Source organism: Martes martes (assembly GCF_963455335.1).
Source record: "Martes martes genome assembly, chromosome: 12".
Lineage (NCBI taxonomy): Eukaryota > Metazoa > Chordata > Mammalia > Carnivora > Mustelidae > Martes > Martes martes.
The window spans coordinates 78720389-78742245 of record NC_137900.1 but is presented as its reverse complement, the minus strand read 5'-3'; the positions used below and the strand labels follow the sequence as shown (position 1 = coordinate 78742245).

Genomic DNA, 21857 nt, shown 5'->3' with positions numbered 1-21857 from the left:
GGCCTTCCATTCAAGGGGGCAACCCATGATGACTTTAAGTTGTATTGATTACTAGAAATAATTGAAGGACTAGAAATTGCCATGAATTGCCATGGTTTTTCTTTGATAAATTTTTTTTAAATTTATTTATTTGTTAGAGAGAGAGAGCGAGCGAGCACAGGCAGACAGAGTGGTAGGCAGAGGCAGAGGGAGAAGCAGGCTCCCCGCCGAGCAAGGAGCCCGATGTGGGACTCGATCCCAGGACGCTGAGATCATGACCTGAGCCGAAGGCAGCTGCTTAACCAACTGAACCACCCAGGCGTCCCTCTTTGATAGATTTTTGAATGCAGACCTGTTAGACCTGATCACAGAGCTGTGTTGGAAGTATTACAGAGGAGAGACAGAAGTAGACTGTTGAGATGAGCCCAAGACTGTTGATTTAAGCCTCTGTACTCCTTTGTGATTTTATGTTAAATCATAGGTACCAAATGTATATTAATAATGATGCCTGCAAGTTATGAACACTAGCTTTGTGTCAGGCCCTTTGTTGAGTGCTTCACAGTCACTGTTTAATTTCGTCCTCCCAAGTGTGTCTCCAGAATAGACATCATTATTTTCAGCTGATGGTTAGGAAAACTGAACCCAGCTAGTCAACTGACGTTCAGGATGCAATTTAGGTCTGTCTGCCCTTGGATACCACTCACGACGTTCAGCATGAATGTGCCTTTCCTGTTGCGAGGCATGTTTCCATCCTCACTTTTTCCTGCTGTCCAGTGATCTGTGCCTGCACTTCTCCCCCTCAGAGATAGCAGACAAGATCTACAATCTGTACAATGGGTACACAAGTGGAAAGGAGCAGCAGACTGCCTACAACACGCTGATGGAAGTCTCAGCCTCAATGCTGTTCCGAGTCCAACACCACTACAACTCTCACTACGAGAAGTTCGGCGACTTTGTCTGGAGGAGCGAGGATGAGCTGGGGCCCAGGTATGAACGAGTGTGTGAGTGTGAGTGGAGTGGTGGATTCTTCTTGCTTATATCTGATTTTACTGGACACTTTTTTCCATAGACTGGGAATGGGCTTTTTCAAATTAATAAGTGTGTCATCCACTTAATCATGTCAGGGTTAGATATGGGAAATGGGCAGGGAGAACGACGGGATCTTGGAATTTTAGCTTCTTGGCCTCCTGGAATGTTAGAGAAGAGAGAATCAGTGCTCTTTCCCTCCATCACTCTCCTCACCCACCTTCCATCTTCAGTGTTAGAGACGGGAACCTTGGACTCCTGGAGATGTGTCCTAACCAGAATCATGGAAATGTATAGTGTCAGGGTCATGGCCCCAAATCTAGGGCTATTCCCATTCTTCCGTTAGAAATCTGAGGTTTTCTAAGGACACCTGAGTGGCTCAGTTGATTAAAGGTCTGACTCTTGATTTTGGTTCAGGTCATAACCTTAGGGTCATGATATCAAGCCCTGCATCAGGCTCTGCACTGGGCATAGAGTATGCTTGAGATTCCCTTTCTCCCTCTCCCTCTGCCTCACCCCCTGACTCACTCCCTTTCCATTCTCTCTCCCTCTCTCTCTAAAAGAAAAAGAAAAGAAAGAAAGAAAGAAATCTGAGGTTTTCTAGAGTTAAGTCCATTAGGGACCCTGACTAAATACATTCCTAAATTCAGTGTGTATTAAGACATGATTTTTGTCACCAGCAATGACTGTGCCAACCACTGTGCAGGGCTCCATGAATTCAGATGTAACTAAGACACAATCACTATCTTCTAAAGCTTCATAAAGTAGTATATGAGATGGTGACTCTGTTTCATGCCTTACACTGAACAACTTACTTTCTTTCTTTCTTTCTTTCTATCTCTCATCACTTACTTAGTAGTCCCTCTTACCAGTTGGTCGTTGACCATGCAGTGACAAAAAGGAGGAAGCTCACTGTTAGAGGTAATTAAACAAGCAATTGCAAAGAATAGGAATAGTCAGTATAATGACAAAAGAATAGGGCCCTTTGGGGAGGCAGGGCATAGACACCTGGTCTAGGTAACCCAGTGAAACCTTCCCAAGAGCTGAGACGGAGGCAGACAGAGTGAACACGGGTCAGACAAGAGGAAGGACAGGAGGACTGGAGGGTTTGGGGCAGAGTGACCAGCTGGGGGAATGCACAGAGGAGATAATGTTACACTAGGGCAGGGTTTTCCTCAAATTTTCATCATTTGCTTGCCACTTTTATGATTTTTGACATATCACCATACCCTAAGCACTTTTTGTTCTGGTGTTTCTAATAGATTCGCTTCTCACTGAAAATCTATTCGAAAGCACTGCATCATTTTACAAAGGGAAAATAAGCACCATCTACCTTTAATAGAAAATTAAATGTAAACATTTGATACAATGGAACGGGAAGAGCAAACAAAACCAGAAAACAAAGCTCTTCAATCCTAGTAGAGGCCTGAGGCTCTGGGAGAGCTCCCTGCTCCGTGGGGAGCCTGCTTCTCCCTCTCCCTCTGCCTGCTGCTCCCCCTACTTGTGCTTTCCCCGTCCCTCTCTTTCTCTGTTAAATAAATAAATACAATCTTTAAAAATAAATAAAAAGGAGATTAGCAAGTGTTAGAGAAGTACTGAAGACACAGTCTCAAAGGGACACTATTTTTTAAAGTAATCTGGAAGAGAGTGAAAGAGAGAATCTGACTGCCTTTCCCAGTGTGATTCGTTGTTATTTAATGCTGGGTCTGTGATCATCTAGAGTACCCCCTAAAATCCTTCCTCCTGCCCCTGGGGAACTCCTGCCACATTTTGGTAAACATTGTGTAGAGGAACTGAAAGAATTTCCCTGTAGTTGGAGCAAAGTGTGTGACAGCAGGAGTGGTAAGAGATAAGAAGGGAGAGGTCAACAGGGGCCAGTCTTGAATGCCCTGTAAGTAGGGTTAAAGAGTTTGGATTATCTCCCTAGAGTAATGGGAAGCTTTTCAAGTGTTTTTCAGAATGGGGTGATGTTGGCAGATCTTCAGGGGGAGAAAGATCCCTCCGACCTCAGTTGGAAGCTTAGACCGTGGGTCGGTCAAGAGGAGTCAAGACAAGAGGGAGGTGGAGAGGTCCTTGAGGCCGCTCTTTTAATAATCCAGGGGAGACAGGGTGACGTTCTGGAGCAGGGTGGTACTGATAGCGTTGGAGAAAAGCACCGGACTTCCTGAAATACTTAGTCGGAGGCACTCTGTGCTTTGAAAGGCTTTAAAGTTACACTGTAAACTGGGCAAGGTAGGGTATTCTCATTTTGTGGATGGTAAGGAATTAGAGGCCCCAGGAGGTTAAATGAGCTGCCCATAGCTGCACAGTGTGATATGGAGGCTGGTTCTGCCCTGATCTCTCACCCTGAGCCCTTAGAACACTTGCAATACCCCTCCGAGGATTGGAGGCCCTCAGGGGAACAGATGAGAGCTTGGTCAGGGATAAAAGGGATCTCTTCCTGGAACAGACCTTATCTGCCCATTGGGTCCTGGACTATAACTTTTTCTCTTTCACATGAAAGGAAGCTTCTTTAGATAAAAGCTAAAAGAGGGCAGACAGGCAGAAGCACAGAGCCCCAGATGAAAGCCACTGTGTGAGTCACTGGGGCTGCCATCTTGCCCATGGACCGGGAAAGGCATCCCCCTTTATTGGGCTTTCCCACAGGGCTCAGAGAGTTTGGGTGGAAGCTAAACCAGAGCTCCACTCCTGACTTTGTCTTTACAGCCTTCTGGGTTCCTTTATGACCTTCCAGGACATAAATCTTCTGGAAAGGCTGCCTGGCCTCCCGCAGAGACAGGAAAACCCACTTGGTAATGGACTGTGATAACCCACTAATCTCCGGCCAACCTGTCACCAGTCACTGTCCACCAGCTCCAACTGGTGTCACCCAGTTTCCTCCCTCCTCAGTCTTGCTAGTCGCTGGAGGGAATATGATATTCCTCTAACATCCCACACTGGCATGTCAGCAGGAATCAAGATAGCTGCATCCTAATCTATCCTGACACTGCTAATGAACTCAACTGTGTAACCTTGGGCTCTGGCTCTCTCTGGCCCTCAGTCTCCTCATCTATAAAATGATCAGGATGAACTAGGGCAGTGGTACTTTTGCTTTTTAGCAGTGGATTTTTTTTTAATTTTCCTAAATAGATCTTATGTAGAACCACAGATCTTAACTAGAATGCTACTTTCTCAGAGAATCCTCTAAAAGTTCTACCTGTTCTCTCAATCACACCGTCAGGTTTTAATTTAATGCATTGTACCTACTAGTTTCAGTATCTCATGTGTCTTAGGTATTTACTGTTGTGTTATCTCTCTTCTGCACTATAATATCAGCTTATGTGTACTTAGTGATTCTTTAGGTCCTAGTCGCTCTTGTAAGTGGGTGCTGAATACTTGTTAAGTACTTGTTAAATAATTGGATAATGGGATGAGTGGATGTGTGGCTCAGATGTGCACAGTTGTTCTGGTAGAAGCTAGAGAGGGTGGCCTGGGGCCTCAATGCTGGGTCTCCATTGAAAATCCCTTTTCCCCCATTCCCAAGGGACTCTTGGGTCTCTCTCTCTCTCTCTCTCTCTCTCTCTCTCTGAGCTCTTAAAGGTCTGTGGGTGACAGAGACAACTGAATTCCATGAACTCTAATTCTTTCCAGCTCAAATCAGAAAATGCATTGTCCTTGCAAATATTAAGAGACCCCAGGAGACCACGTTTCATTAATTTATTTATTCATTGGTTCATTTAATGTTCTTACTGTGTGCCAGGCTCTGTGCTATGGGCTGGAAATGTATGCATGAAGAAGATCCTGCCTTTACAAGGAGCAGCACCTAGTGAGAGAAAGTCTATGGGCAATTACAGTGAAACATGTTATAAGAAGCATACTATAAAAATGGGGGGTGGGAAGTTTGTTTTCCAGCAGTGCTTCTCCAGTTTGGATGTGCATGAGAACCCCCTGAGAGTCTTGCTAAAATTCAAGTTGACTTAGTGGCTTAGGATGGGCTGCATTTCTCATAAGCTTTCAGGTGATGCCCATGTTGCTGGTCCCAAAAGCACAGTTTGAGGGACAAGGTTCTAGATGGGATTAGCTGGCACAGCTAATCCAGACCTGGACCTCAAAAGAGGATCCGTGGAGAAGAGAGCAAAGTCTTTTCCTGGCATCAAAGGATGAATGGTAGTCCTCCAGGCAGAAGGAGGAGGATGTTCTCATCCAGTGCAAGGATGAGTGTTGGGGTGGGTAGCTAAGAAGATACACTTGAGTCTGGAAGTACAAATCTCATTGGGACAGAGAGTTCAAGGTGAGAGGGGAAAACAAAACAAATCAAAACAAAACCAAGGTTGGGACTTCAACAGAGGGCAGAGCATGATGGCTCTTGTGAGCTCTGTCCAGAAGTTTGTTCTTTCTCCCAAAACCCAGAGGAGCCGTTGAGTAAATGTGCCATGACTCTGAAGGGTTCCCAAGTGGGCATGGCATCAGATGGTAAAGGAGAGAGAGTGAGACACTGTCCTTGGGTTCCTGTCCTAGGTTTGCCATCCACTTGCCATGACCTTGGACAAATTCCATTGCCATTCTGGACCCCATCTGTAACATAAAAGGGCTAGACTCCAAAGTCCCTTCCAGCTGGGGAGCCAGGGAACCAGAAAGCCCTGAAGGTCATAAAGACCAGAGAACAGCCACTCCCTGACTGTCCTTTCTCCTCCATAGTGTTCTGATTCTCAGGGATCTAGGGTGGCCAGGGTGTTAAGAGCTCTTCCCAGGAGGACTCATACCGCGGGATGAACTCTATTAGGATTCTCTTGGCCTCTAATCACCAAACCCCAAAATGTCCTATACTTCTCCCTCTATCTGTAGTCACATACCCCCATAAAATTTAGTGACAAAAGGGCATCTCTTACGTCTGCCTAATGAGTCTATCAGGCCAGTGTCCTCCAGAACCTAGTTTCCGTGACAGCCACAGGTGCTGCAAACAGCTGCTCAGAGAAGACCTGCTGCTACCCAGCTGTCCCAGCCATACGGTTCCTATTAGGAGACCTGAGAAGCTGAGCTCATAGGTGGCTAAGGACCAGAATTCACTTCAGTCAGTACACCCTTGACTACTCTTGGGCTTCTCCATCCTCTCAGCTACATTTGGCTGAAATGATAGAGTAGGAAGAAGAGAGCGAGCACTGAAGAGATTTTGTTTCGGTGAATTCATCCCTCTGGACTGGTAATAGTATATGTACTATCTCAGCCTCTCTTGCTTCCATGGCAGACATTGCTAATAGATCACAGAAATCATCCCAGGCTTGGTTTAGCCTGGGATTTTTCTCACCACAGCAAGACAAGAAGCCTTTCCTACCCTTCTCAGGTGTGAACTGTATCCATAACCTGTGCTGTATCCAGAGTGAAAGTAAGCAAATTTGATGTCCCTGTATATTCTTTCAGTTCAAGATTATATTAGCTCTTTCCTTAACTATCATTCCAAAAGCCTTAATCCTTTTGGAGTTTCTAGGATATTAAGAACAAAAGCAAACTGAGGCTTCTAGGGCCATATTCCTATGGACCTCAGATGCACTTTTAATTTTCTGCATATTTTGACATTCCTGAAATCAGGATGGACAGTGCAAATGGATATGTGCATTAGTGCTACATGCTTCTTTTCTTAAAAGGCTATTATTAATCAGTGACATTTCTTATAACTTAAGATGTCTTAGGATGAATAAATATAAAAACAAAACACAGTATGACTTTGAACAAGTGTTCCATGGGTCAGTGTTCCCACTGATAGTATAACAAAGTTGGCTCTTATCTCTAAGTCTGTATCAGTTCTGCACTGAAATCACTGGGTTAGCTGAGACTCTGTCATACTTACCATCAGTTAAGGAATGAATTCTTGGGAAGGTCTAATGTTTTCTTGTGAGAGAATAAGGAGATGAAAAAATGTAAATATTTTCACTGTTTATCTTACAAGTTACATGTCAAACCTGGTGTTGAAGATATATATCCAGGTGGCAGTATTTGACTTGCTGGGTTTCTGTTTTGTGGGAATGGTCCACGGCTAGATTTGATGTGGATTTATTCTGAAAATAACCCCAGTGAACTACTGGGAAGCCATAAAACCATGGTTTCTTTGCACAAATTCATCATACCAACCATAAAATATACGTGTAAAAATTCACGTTTTTAAAAATGGAATTACTTGATTGTATTTTGTTCTGTAAGTAATTCTTACTCACTCTATAACATCTACATGATGTGGATGTAGATAAAATGGAAAGTGAAAATTTTGCACCTCTGAATCCGTAATCCCAACCCAGAGATAAAATCATTATTAGGGTGCTTTCCAGATATAGACACAGGTATGACATGGGTATGCACATGAATGGGGACTCAATATAAGCTTAAGGATACACGTGCATCTATAGACACAGCTCTATTTCCACCAACTCTGCTATTTTCAATAAATATATACACTATATTCTGTTATCTACCTGTTTACACTTAACAAGTCTTTTCTCGTGGATGCATATGTAGATATGTTATCTGGGAGGGCCCTTTATCCATACAATTATACGAATATATCATATGTTAATTGAGTCTTTTATCCAATTAGGTTTCTTCCAAATGCTTTTCTCATTGATACAAATGTTTTGCCCACTTGCCAGATTATTTCCCTAGGTCCACATTGGTGCTCTTCTGCCATTTCATTCCCTTTATCAATTCCTACTAGAGAATTTACTGGATTTGGAAAGCTAGGGACTGAGAATTTCCTCAGTTCAAGTTAATTTACCCTTATTAGTTCCTTCTTCTTGCATAGTCAGGAGCTGGACAACAGGGTGACTCTACTATCTTAGAAGCAGGTGGGAGGTATTACGGGCACCTACAGTCATTTATAGGTCATTTCATCTCCCGAACCACCTATTTTGAAGATAAAACAACAGAGAATCAGTGGAATTGAGAAAATTGTTTAAGGTTAAACAGCTAGTAACTATCAGAGGCCAAATTCAAAATAACCTCAAAAATGCCAAAATCCAAACCAATATCCTGTCCATTATAACACATTGCATCCCAAGATTTACACAAAACAAAGGCAGAATATAATATGTATCACAACAGAGAAATAAAAGGCTTCAGCAGCAAAGGGAAAAAGATGACTTATGATACCTGGGGAGATCTGGAAGAATTCCTGAAGATGACATTTCAGCATGACTTTGAAGCATGAGTAGAACCTCTCACATCAGGAACTCCATGCCTTGGCAGTTGTGTCACACCAGGTTCTGTTGTGAAGTGCTCATCAGATGCCCGTCAGGTGGTATTTCTCTGAATGAAGCCTCTAATTCCTTTTAGATTAAAAGCAAAAACAACAAAAATCTTCTCCATTTTCTACATCCATTAGGCTCTGCCTTGGTCTAAATGTTGTATCCTCTACAATTCATAGGTCCAAAATCTAATGTCCAAGATAATAGCATTAAAAGATGGGGCCTTTGGGAGGTGACTAGGTTATGAGGGTGGATCCCTTATGAATGGGATCAGTAGTCTTATAAAAGAGGGACCAGAGAGATCCTTTGCCCCTTCCACCATGTGAAGGTGCAGCAAGAGAGTACCATCTCTGAACCAGGAAGCTTGCTCTCACAGCCACTGCACTACATCTCCCAGCGCCATGATCCTGGGCTTCCCAGCCTTCAGAACTGTGAGAATTAAATCCATATTGTTCATAAGCTACCCAGTCTGTGGTATTTTGTTATAGAAGCCCAAACAGACTAAGACTCCTTTCTAAAACATACTTGATTTGACCATCTCCAGTGAAGGAAGCCCATTGGAGATATGGAAGGATCCATTCTATAGATAGAGGACTCTAGTTTTAAGTTGTTTTTTTTTTTTTATTATATTGAGTCAAAATTTGCCTTCTGTTAATTTTAGAGTGACATCATTGATAACACTGGGGTGCCTTGCAACAGAGATCTAGATGCTATTCTCACACTGTTAACCCTGGTCAAAACCTATGGCCAGCCTGAGGCTCACTTTTACTACCTAAAGACTAGGACTGAAGTATGGACTCTAGGATTATATTTAGTTTCAGCCCCTACCCCCTCTCCCAGTCTTCATTTATTGGAACAACATAACCATTTGCCTGAATATCCCCCCTTCAGTGGACACATTCCATTCCTGCTTTCCACACTTCCTCCTAAGACTTGCTTTTGAGACAACCTTCAGCAGCAGCATCTGGCTACAGTTTGCACATGTCCCTCTTACCAGAAGTGACTGGGGTTCTCCAGATGTGGCCTGACCGGGACAATATGAATGAAGTCATTCTTACTCTTAATCTGCCCTGTCTACTTCTGGAGGTTGTGTCCCATTTTTGTGCAACCACGTCATGCCCTCGACTCTCATTAAGCTTGAGGTCAGCTAACACAGAGACACTTAAGCTCAACTCAAGGAGATAGGGAGGAGGGAGAGAGGCCAGTAGGAACGTTTCCTTACTGCCTCTTTTTTCCGCCCTCCGTTCCAAGGCCCCCCTAGAAATTAGGTCTTTGTCCACTAACTGTGTCAACAGCTGATTGGGTAATGGTGCTGGGAATAGAATGGTCGGTCAAAGGTTCTACAGTTCCCGGAGAAGTGGCATCAGAACTCAGCCCCTGACTCCTCCACAAGCCATTCCTGTCTCAGTCTTGCCTGCTAATACAATCATAAATTAATGTGTGGCGGCTCCTTCACCTCTGGCTTCCTATCCCAGCGGATCTGGGTCCTGTCTCCAATGAGGAAGATTTCATTTCCGGTATTTGAGAGAAGTGGTCACTCTGACCTATGATTCCCTTTACAGGGAAAGCTGGACCATGCCTGGCCTTTGATTTATGCATCTCTGTTGCCTACAGATTTATTACCCAGCACTCTTGCCTTTGGTCTCTCACTCCCTCCTCCTCCTCCCGGGCCTTTAAGCATCTCCAACCCTTCTCTCCATGGCGTCACCTTCTGACTTCTCCTGTCTTTGTTGGCAAAATGCAAGCCAAGGTCTTAGACAGTCTGTGCGTTGGAAAAAGAACAGGGACAGTTAAGTGAACTGACACTGGTTTAGTGCCTATTGTGTACAGACATCTGTGCTGGATGCCTAGGGCAGTCATTTCATTTCAGCCTAACAACAGCCCTACAAAACAAGCATCTCTAATCCCATTTTACAAATGGGCAAACAGAACTACAGAGAAGTGACTTCCCTAATGGGCTCTGAAGCCTGTGTCCTTTCTACCACAGTATGCTGCTTTGAATCTTGGCTAACATTGACTGAGCCAGTTAGCCAGGTTCTCTCTGTCTCCCCCGAAACACCGCTCTTACTTCCATTTTACGGAGGCTGTAACTAAGAGCAGCATCGAAGAACTTGCTGATGATCTACACAGCTGTTGAGTTACAGAGCTCAGATTTGCATCTGTGACTTCCAATTCATTCTCTCTGCAGTCAGGAGCTCTGGTTCTTGCTCTGCTCTTGTTACTAACTTAAGGTATTCTCTTAGACTATTTTCTCACTCCAAACTTCCGTTTCCCCATCCATTCAAGAGGAGACTTGGTTCAGTTGAGTCCCAAGATTCTTCTTGAGGAAATGGCTGGGACTTTGGAGGCAAAGCATTTGGGAATGTTGGAGGAATTCCCCTTTCCCACCTCATTTTATATTCATAGCTTGTTTTTGTGATCACTCTCCATTGCCCCTAAAATACAGTACTTCGCCATGACTTTGAAGAGCCCCAGTGGCCTGATATCTGCCAAACTGAATAGTCTCTTACCCATTCTTTGTGCTAACCATTTCAAAGAACTAGGTGCTCATGCTTTCTCTCATCTAACTTTCCATGGGCTCTTTCCTCTGCCTCCCCATCTACCTGAAAAACCTGTCTCATCAGTGAAGTCTTGGTGCAGATGTTACATCCCTTGGGAAGCTTTCTGAGCCCCCAAATTCATGATTAGGTGTTCACTTTATATATCCCTAGAGTACACCGCATGTCTCCACCCCAGCACTCCGGCCCCAAATTAGAGGCTGTTAGCATTTCTGTCTTTTGCATGCCACTGACCTACAAAGGTGCTCTAACCTTACACCAGAACACAAATAAGGCTGATGATGGCGGGGAGGGGGCACGTGTTGGTAGTGATACTTGCTAACTGTCTGTCTGTCAAGGACTTAAGATGTGCCAAACATGTTTCTAAGAGTTTTGCATGTATTAACTTACATAATCCTCACTATAACTTTATGAGGTTGGTGAATGTTACTCCCTTTTTATAAATGAGGAAGCGGAAGGAGTACATAGCTTTCAAAAACGCACAGCGAAAAAGCAAACCAGCACCTTTAAGTACGACGATGGGAAACGCTTAACACCTGGATGTGTGCCCGACCAGGTTTCTTGCTGTCATTCTGGCCCTTCCCCCAGTTTGATTCTCCTCAAGGCAGCCGGGAACATTTTTAGATAGTCCAGCTCTGAATCCGGTATGTTGCTGCTTGAAACCGTTTGAGCAATCCCTGGTTTGCCCTCCAGGCCACTATCGCAGATAACATTTATCGAAGGCTTGTTACAGATTCATCAATGCTGGCTTTTGTTTGTTTTTTTAACAGGACTTTGTGGTAGATACAGCAGTTACTCCCATTTCATGGATAAGGAAACTGGGTCACACCTGCTTAAACAATTCCCTCAATATCACCAAGCTAGTAAGTGGCTGAGCCAGGATTTGAACCTGAGCAGTCAGGCTGTAGAGCCCAGATGATGTACCCTTATTCTGTACAACCAACACCCCAGTTCCTAAGCTCCAATGGCCTCGTCCCTGCCACTTCTCCAGTTCCCCACCATGTCCCCACTTACACACAGTAGTCCCGGTATTCCTGCCATAAATCCTCAGAACTTCTTTTTTTTTTTTTTAATATTTTATGTATTTATTTGACAGAGAGAGAGACAGCAACAGAGGGAACACAGGCAGGGGGAGTGGGAGAGGGAGACGCAGGCTTCCCGCCAAGCAGGGAGCCCAATGCAGGGCTTGATCCCAGGACCCTGAGATCATGACCTGAGCCAAAGGCAGACACCTAACAACTGAGCCACCCGGGTGTCCCAATCCTCAGAACTTCTGTATAATCCCGTATCTTTATGCCTTTTCCTCTGCCTCCTGTTTTGCCTTTGTCATCTTTAACCCCTACTCATTTCTGAGACTCAACACAAGCTGCCCTTCTAGTAGGAAGCCTTCTTGGATGTTCCCATTCCTACCTAGGCACCTTCCTCTACTCTCCCACCTGCCCAGCCCCCATACCTCCTCTTATCATTGCCCTTGCTACCTGTATTGTAATTTTCCATCTGTCTGTCTTTCACACTGAAGAGGGAGCCCTACCATAAAATAAGTGCTCAGTAAATGAGCAGTCGATGATTTTATCTCCTGTAACTTTACAGCAGCCCCATTTTTCAAGAGAAGAAACGGGTTTAGAGACATTAAGTAAATTTCCCAAGGACACAGAGCTATTAAGGAACCGAGCAAGGGCTCAAACCAGGAGGGGAGAGAAATGAACTCCTCAAGCCCCTGGTTGGGAGGTGTTGCCAGCAGGGAGAGAGGACTGTGGGCAGAGTGGCAACTCGAGTGTGATTATGAAGCTATGAATTCTTGGCACCTCAGGAAATATTCCACCCAAGTGGTGAACTATACAAAGAGGACTTTTTGAAAGGTACCTCATAAATCGTGCCCACAAAACATACACACAGAAGCCCGGCCCTTTTCCAGCCGTCATGCAGGTGCCTAACACAGTCTCCCATTTGTGGGGTCTGTTGTCGTAAAACGCCCTCCCTCCTGGGGTCTCAGAGGGGCATGGAGAGGACGGTAGGAGAGAGCTGCTCATTTAGCCCTTGGGTATCTTGAAGATGCTGGAATGTAGAGAAAACTGGATTCCACATGGTGACGAGCACCTTGACGATGATGTCTAAAGTGTGGTGTGGCCCAGGAAAAGGATATCCCGTTCCCTCTCCGAGCCTCAGTTTTCACATCTTTAATAAGAATAGGTCAGACTAGGTCACTGGTTCCCAGTTGGGGTGATTTTTCCCCCAAGAGGACAATTCCCTATGTCTGGAGACAATTCCACTGCTACGACTGGGGCAAAGAAATGCTATTTGTATTTAATAGGCAGAGGCCCAGGGATGTTGCTGAACTTCCTACAAGACACTCCCCACAATAGAACTATCTGGCCCAGATGTCAACAGTGCCATCATTGGGAAACCCAAGGGTCTCAGAGATCCTTGCTGGCTTTAATTTTCTGTGCAGCCATCAGATGACCTCAGGGATCCTCTCTGTCTTACTGGTTAAAGGGATCTAGATAAGTTACTAATGATGATCACAACAGGACAGAATGATTCTTGCTCAGACCAGTGTTCTGTATGACCTTGATCCCAAGGTACCATCATAACAATCCTTTATAATCACAGGTATCATTTACTGGGAGCTTACTCTGTGCCAGTCTTTGGGCATTTCTCATGCTAGACATTAACCACCACTTACGAGGCTAAGACCATCATCACTACTTTATAGATGAGAAAAATGCTCATAGAGAGGGACTTTGGGGGTGTTCAGACCTAGATCCAAATGCCCAGCCCCAGTGGTCAACTTGCTGTTTGACCTTGGTTACACGACGTCATTTCTCTGAGCCGTGGGTTCCCCATCCATTTGTGTGAGTGGAAAGAACAGTATGTCTAGGGCTGTTATGGAAAGCACATAAAATCTTTAAGTGTAGGTAGAGTGTTTATTCTGTCTAGTATGGCAGGTGTCAGTAAATTTTAGCTGGGACTGCTGTTGCTGTGTATCATTATTATAATGATTTCTTCTTGGTCAGAGTCCCAAGGCTGGTGACCTTGTAAGTCCTGGGACTCTTCGTATTTTAGAAATGAAAATGCTGGGTCAAAGGTAATACGTTGCTTTCAGTTTTTACACATTGCACAGTGGAAGAGGACAAATTTGGAGGTGATTTTTGAGTAGGTGTTTGAAATACCGCATTCAGGCCAGGAACGGATAGGAGATTGTTGGAGCAGGAAGTTCTCATTTCTCTGTTGACTTTTATTCACCACTCAAAGGCTTAACCCTTGATCTGGGCTTCATTCTTCCTCACGGTCTCATCTTCCCTTTCAGGAAGGCCCACCTGATCTTGCGGCGACTGGAGAGGGTGAGCAGCCACTGCTCCAGCCTCCTGAGAAGCGCTTACATCCAGAGCCGCGTGGACACGGTGCCCTACCTCTTCTGCCGCAGCGAGGAGGTCCGGCCTGCGGGTATGGTGTGGTACAGCATCCTCAAGGACACCAAAATCACATGCGAGGAGAAGATGGTGTCCATGGCCCGAAACACGTATGGGGAGTCCAAGGGCCGGTGAGGGAGGGCGCCACCCTCCATGAGCACAGAGACTCTCCGTGGGAGGGGGAGCAGTACTCTCGTGGATCCTGGGGCCTGGGGGGGCTGGGGGACAGCTGAGGATGGGCCTGGCAGATGAGCTTGCCAGCAAGGCCAAAGCAAACTCTTTCTCTTGTGGATAGCCGACAGAGAACTTTGTAACCACTGGAATTATCCGTTTTTCTCTTTTATTTTTTCTAAGATATTATTTGACTCTATCAAAGTCTCTCCTTTTTAAACTTTTTCTTATGGGTGGCGGTCCGTCCCGAGGCAGGAGCTTTCAGGTGGAGACCAAGCGGCCTTTGCTCTTCTTCCTTCCTCCTGCACACTCAGCTTCCTTCCTGCGATGGACCCTGGAGGAAACCTCTGGAGAGACAATCTGACCTCTTCAGCATCAGGAAGGAGGCCCCGAGAATCAGTGCAGGGAGGAAGCTTGGGTCTTTATGACTTTTTTTTTTTTCCCAGACGTTATTGAGTTTGCAGGATCCCTGCCTCTTCCTGCTACCTGTGGGTCTGCCCAGAGTCCCTGCAGGACTTTCCATGCATTAAAAATTCTTATTGTCTCTCTTTCTGCTTGGGGAGTGTTTCTTGCCACTGGCGGACCTCGGTTTATTCACGCAACAGGTATTTATTGATTACTTACTATAGACCAGCCATCGGACGGGCAGCTGAGGAGTGAGAAGCTCCCCGCTCCCAGGGAGCTTACAGTCCGATGGAAATTGTAGAGAAGCAGTTCAGCGATTTCAGGCTGTAGCAGGGGAAGAGCGGGGGTTATTTACACTCATCGCTGGGCCATGAGACAAACCAGAGGAGCTCTGAAATGCCTCCTTGAGAAAGGGGTGCCTGAAGCCCAGAAGATGGGGAGGATTCAACCAGACAGCGTGTGGAAAGACGAGATGGGACACCATGGACGAAAGTCCAGAAATAAGAGAAAAAAGAACCCATTTGAGGGCTGAAAGCACTTTTTAAAAAAAGTTTGTTTGTTTGTTTATTTATTTATTTTAGCGAAATGGAGAGAGGGTGAGCAGGGGGAGTGGCAGAAGGAGAAGGAATCTCAAATGGACTCCTCCTCACTGAGCACGGAGCCCGACATGGGGCTTGATCTAGCAATTCTGAAATCATGACCCGATTGAAAATGAAGAGTCTGAGGCTTAACCGACTGAGACACCTAGGGACTCCATGGACTGACAGAACTTTCTTTCTTTTTTTTTTTTCCTTTTAACATTTGTTTATTTACTCCATAGAGAGAGAAAGCATGGATGAGCCAGGAGAGGGGAAAGAGAGAGAGAGAATCCTCAAGTTGACTGCACGCTGAGCTCAGAGCCTGACACGGCTCAATCCCAAGACCCTGAGATCATGACCTGAGCCGAAATCAAGAGTCGGTCACCCAACAAAGTGTTCCCCAGGTGTCCCTAAAAGCACTTTCAATGACAATAGAGACTCGAGTGGCTGGAGGGAAAGCTGGAGCTAGGCAAGATGTTGGAAGTTTCGGACAGGAACTTTGATGGTATTAGAAGTAACCGAGAGCCACCACAGATGCTAACAGAGTGAAATGCCAAGCTTGCTCTTAAAGAGAAGTTGTTTTGGCCACAGGGGTGGAAGTGGGGTTGGAGAAGGCCCCCAGAACGGTGACGATTGTTATTTTCCAGGCAAGAAGTGATGGCAGCTTGGTCTTGAGGTCATGGAGAGATATTCCACCACTGGAGTCTCCTTTTAAAGGCGAATGAACTGTGTTACCTGGGAGGGTAATGAGTACAAAGACGCATTATAGATTCTTAACATTCTGGTAATACATCCCAGGAGCTAGCTTGGTTGAGACGGTAAGGATGTAGGTCTAGGTATTCCGTAATGCAAGGATGACACCTGTTAGAAGAGAGTAAGGCACTGTGGGAATTCAGAAGGGGAGAGAAACTGAATACCAGTAAAATATAAGCAGTTAAAAATATGCCTACTTCTCAGTTTTGATGAGTGCCTGTGAGGTCAACAGGCACTTACATCCTTTCAGGAAGGTCCCCTTCCTGAAAATGTACATGCTGAGCCCTGACCACCACCCTCTCACCCCTGACTCTATTACACATGGGGAAGCAAAGCACCGGAACCCTCTTCCAGACAAGTCAGGTGTCCAGAGATCTGCTCAACTTCCAGCAATCTAAACTCAAAGATACTCTTTCAAGAAATTTTATTATTATTGGATTGACGTTTCTGCAAGTATGTAGGTAGAGTTTAGATGAATAAATTTCTCCTATAGTCTTGCTGACTCTTCTAGGCATAATATAGTCAGAGAGAAACCAACTTCTTGAAAAGAAAGAAAAGTAATAGTTTTTTTTCATTGAACACCTGCCTATCTTTGTTACTTGCCTGTCTTAGTTTCGGTATGATAGAATACTGGTGTAAACAACACAGATTTGTTTCTCGCACTTCTGGCACTGGGAAGACCCGAGATCAGGGTGCCGACAGATTGAGTGTCTGGTGAGAACCTCTTGATTCATAAACAGCTGTCTTCTTGCTGTGTCTTCACATGGTAGAAGGGAGGAGGGAGGGCTTCTGGGGTCTCTCCAGTAAAGGCACTAATCCCATTCAAGAGCCTCCCTCCTCATGACCTAGTCACCTCCCAGAGGTGCCACCTCCTAATACCATCACACTAGGGATTAGGTTTCAACATAGGAATTTCAGGGGAACATCAATATTCGATATATATCATTGCCACATGCCAAGCCCTATTCTAAATTCCTCTCATGTATACCCTTTCCTGAACCCTAGGTCCCTGGCCTTCGCTGAGTTACCCCATTGTTGTAGCTTTCCATTGTCTTGGCCCATCCTGAAGAAAAAATTAGTTCAACAGTTGCAGCAAATTAAACTCCCCAAAGTGCTGGGTCTGTGGTCTGAGCCTGATTAAGTTGACTCTATCTCTGTCTCCATTCACCAGCTATTACCTTGGGTAAGTAACCTGCCGTCAGGACCTCCGTTTTCTCATCAGCAAAATAGTAGTTTTTTAGTAATAGTCCCACCTTCTGGGGTTATTATGAGTCTTGAACAAGATAGGAACTGTAATGTGTTCAGCAAAATGTACAGTAGGATCTTTTTTCCTTTTATTAGACAATAGGCATCATGCTTTGGATCTTAGAGAGATGACATGGGAGTTTTGTCTGGGAGAGGTCTAGAGAATTCTGATTAAGAGAAGGAATTAATGATTAACAGTCCTATGTGGTACATGAACTGTAAATAGTATCCAAAGTTCAAATCAGAAGCGGCTGTGATGGCAGAACTTAACATGATGCAGGAGCCCCAAGGAGAGGTGTGTGGCTTCCTCCGGGGCTCTCACAGACAGCTGTGGCCTCTGGATGCCACCCAGTTGGCTAAAGTTGGCTGGCACATGAGAATATGTGCCATCAGCCTATCCCTAACTCACTGAGCTGCTCATGCCCTCTTTGGTTTTGACCCCCTTTTCCTGGCACTGCAGAGCCTTGTTCTTCCTAGCCACCATAAGTCTCTCCAGAGTGGGATTCCAGAACCTTGGAGAGGCAGGTGCATGTGTTTGTGCCCTGCATGTCAGGGCAATTGATCAGACCAATATTTGTTGAGATATTTCCTGGGAAAAAGAAACAGGAAAATTCTTGAAGTGCAAATGAGGCTGCTGGATTGAGCGCCCTGGCCTCCATGTGCCTGGACTGACCCATGTGTCATCGTGGAGCATGCCCAGGGAGCCCCCGCCCCACTGTGCTGACAAAGATGGGACTTTCTGTGGTCTCCACCGCTGAAGAAAGAAGGCGTGTGTTAGAGGTGCACAGAAAGTCACCCCTGCATGACTCTGTCCTCTGGTATGGGTGAGGAGGTACTTCCCCAGGCAGACTTCTGATAAAGAGGCGTCTGCATAGACAAATGCAGACAACTACTATGTGGGATCCTCGTTACATCAGGGACTACACACTGACCTCATGTAACCATGTGCAGAAGAGCCATGTGCTAGTATTGCCATTTTCCAGTTGGGTTTAAAACAGTTGAATAACCTGCTCCAACTCCTATAGTTAGTGATGATACTGAGTTACTGCCATCTATACTTGGATGGATGGAGTAATTCAAACCAGTGATAACTGTGCTTCCTAGAACAAATGGATACAGTGCCCTTCTTCCACATCCTAAGTCGAAAGCTATGTCCTTCTACCTTCCAGCCACTGCCTGAGGACTGATTTCCAGATTTGGAGTGCTTAGATGAACAGGACCCAGAGCCTGCCTTTAAGAAACTCTTGGAACTTAACTAATTTAACATAATATGATAAAACCAGACACTTTGGAGTCAAACCAATCTGGGTTTAAATATTGGCTGTACAGTTTATAGCAAGGAGGGGTTGGACATTGAGAGAAATTTCTAAGGCAAACTCAGCAGGTTTTGCTAATTAAGAAGCTCAAGTTAACTGACATTACCTTAACCTCTCTAAGCCCCACTTTCTTCATCTATAAAGGAGATAAATACATTGCCTCCAAGGACTGTTGGAAAGATTATATTGGCTAATGTAGCCAGTAGGTGCTTGAAAATAAAAGCTCTCAATAAATAGTTATTACAGCAGCTTATGTACACAGGAAAGGATAGACCAGATTAACTCTGCCATTGAAAAGCAGGCATCAGGAAAGCCTTCACAGTCAAAGGATGTGTAAGAAACAGCAATCTATGAAAGAGTGTACCATATTTGAGAGACTGTGAGTAACTGCTCTGGACTGAAAGATGGGTGTTTGGAGAGGTTGGCAGCGCAGAATATATTGGCCATTGGAAGGCACCGGATTGAAAGCAAGGTTTTACACTGGCAGATAAGCATTTTGAAAAGATATCTCTGGCTGCAGAGAAAAGCAGAGAGAAAGGAAAAAGCCAACAGCACCGAGACTGGGAGGCATAGGGTAGAGTAGGATAAAATGGGATGGGATAGGAGAATACATAAATGTTTAGGAGAAAGATGAGGATGACTAAGCTAGGATCATTGCAATAGTAAGGCTGGATATGAGTGATATTAAGGAGCTTGACTCAATAGAACTTGATAACTAAGAGGCCTGGTGACTTGGATCTTCCCTTTCCTCTCTGGTATCTGAGTGTTATAACAGGCAGAATATGGGACATGAAGTGGTAATAAATCCACTTGGGCTCAATGGACAGTACATGGAAGAGTAGTAATTTGTATCATACAGATGTGGTGATCAGAATATAAGAATGCCAAGGTATTTGGCTTTATGTGGAAATCATGTATGGACCTATGTGTAACTGCATGAATGTGTAATGACTTCCAAATGCCAGTATATGAACCATACTGAGGGGCTGTGTAAAGCCAGTGTAGACATTTGTGGAAAAGAATGTAGACTTAAGAGTACTTGGTTCTTCTTCCTCCTCCTCCTCTTCTTCCTCCTCTTCCTCCTCCTCCTCCTTTCTCTCACTTCTAGTCTTGCCTCTATGGTAGAGTGGCTGTGTGGCCTTTAGCAGGCTATTCTCTGTGGGCCTTGGGTTCTCCATATGCCCCCACCACAGGGAGCAAGATGTGTCATGGTCATGGACATGAAGGATTCTATTAGATGATAACTTATGTATGAATAACATTTTTCACTTCTCTCGTTCTTTTATCTTCACTACCTTCCACTGAAGTTGACCGTGGGAGACCGAATGGCTCCATCTGGCCAGTCTAGAGTGGGTTAAGGCCCCAGCAAGTCTGGAGCAGAGTCTGGATCCCCAGCCAACTCCCTGGCCTAAAGACAACTCAAGTCCCTCTCCAGATCATACAAGATACTAGTTGTTAAGAGTCCAATAGCCTTGGGCAAGTGACACCCTCTGTGTGCCCTGGTGTTGTCCTCTGCCAATTAGGGGAAATAATAGCAGCACTCATAAGTTTTTAGTGAGGATGGGCCAACATATGTCAGATACTTAGAATAGTACCTGGTGTGTAACAAGGACTATACAAGTGTTCTTGTTCTTCTTGCATTCAACATCCTATTTACAGCCACACTGAAAAAAACCTCAATATCCCCTCACACCTTCCCTCTTAGCCTTTGCATGTGCTGTTCTCACCGTGGGGAATGCCCTTCCAGCTTAAGCAGATCCAGCTAAAATGTGTTTCACTGCCTCTCTAAGACCTCTTGCCTCTCCCAGAAGGAGCTGATAACTCTTTCCTCTGGGGTCTTACAGTGAGGACTTCTGTGCCTCCATTCCAGCATTTTCCTCTCTCAATGTCATTGTCCCTCATAGGACAATGAGCAACACATGGGCATGGTCTGGGTAGGATTCTGTTCCCTGGAGTCTTGCACTGGGCCTGGTTCAAGACTAGCATCCGGCAAAATTGAGCTTGATATAGAATGAGGGGACCCTTCGGGAGGCTCCCAGGAAGCACATCCCTTGAGAGAAGTGGCCTTCCAATTTGCCATCACTGCAGCGTATGAGGGCCCAGAGAGAAGGCTGCAGCCAAACAAAACCCATGGGTTTGTGTGGGGGTGTGCTTTTTAATTGACCTCTGCCCATAAAATTGCTAGACCCTGAAAGGCGCTCACTGTCTATCTGCATTTGGAAACATCACTGCATGTGTTTGTACATGCTATAGCTGAAGTCAGGCTGCTCTGTTTTCCCGTTTTACAGGAGTTGGCAGCCGGGGAGTATGAGGGACCACAGGTGTGCTCTGCTGGACAGGTGTGTGGGGGTGGGAAGAGAGAGAAGGAAGAAAAGGAAGGGAGGGAGAGAAAAAGATGCAGAAAGAAAGAAAAGAAGGGAGAGAGAGAAGAAAGGAGAAGGAAGGAGGGGAAAAGGGAGGGAGGGAGGAAGCAGGGGAGGAAGGGAGGGAGGGAGGAAGGAAGGAAAAGACAGAGGCAAGGGAGGAGGTTGTCAGTTCAGGCAGCAGTGAATGTCCCATGGGAGGTGAAGAATTCAGATTCTGGACACTGAATTGCTGGGGTACCTTGGGACAGTCTCCCCTCGGTCTTACCCTCAGGGTCTTTTCATAAGTAGATTGGTGGGACTAGGACTTCTCCGAAAAATCCTTCTGCTCTATTATTCCAGGATTCTCAAGTCCTCAAGGCCCACAATTGGAAATGGAGGGAATAAACATTCCTGTATATTTGTAGAAGACACTGAAGTTTACCAAACACACTCCCAGAGGAGAAGTGTTATTTATTTCAGGCAAGTTGCCCTGACCAAATTCGGGATAGGGCTTCCTCTGTTTGGTTCTTACCATCCCTATACATCTGTGATGCTTCTACCTAACCCATTGGATTCTAATTATCTCTCTAAGTTCTGTTTTCCTTTAAGACACTGCCTTCTTGGTAGGGCCATGTTTTATATCTCCGGTGCCCAGGTCAGGGTGAAGCAGCTGTTAGGTGCTCAGGAAATGTGTGCCAATTTGAGTCTTCTAGCACAGGGTTCATGAAGCCTGTCCAACGCAGACTTTGTACTTTGGAGATAGGAAACTGAGCCTAGACTTGTGTTCACACAGGCTCTTCATCCCAGAGCAGGTCTTTGGGCATCTCTCTTCTGACCCCAAGAGAAATTCCCTTTGGGAT

General features: G+C 45.2%; 1 protein-coding gene across 4 annotated transcripts in view; it reads left to right on the top strand.

Moving 5' to 3' along the window:
* The window catches only part of ASTN2 (astrotactin 2), a gene marked incomplete at its 5' end in the record, with an annotated part of 861701 nt that extends 846798 nt beyond the window's left edge, over nucleotides 1-14903 (top strand). For all 4 annotated transcript variants that reach the window (XM_080820162.1, XM_080820161.1, XM_080820159.1 and 1 more), the window contains 2 exons: nucleotides 783-966; nucleotides 14082-14903. In XM_080820162.1, coding sequence (XP_080676288.1) covers nucleotides 783-966; nucleotides 14082-14319 — 422 coding nt within the window. In that variant the 3' untranslated portion in view covers nucleotides 14320-14903. The remainder of the gene's footprint in view (nucleotides 1-782; nucleotides 967-14081) is intronic.
* Nucleotides 14904-21857: the final 6954 nt, after the last annotated feature.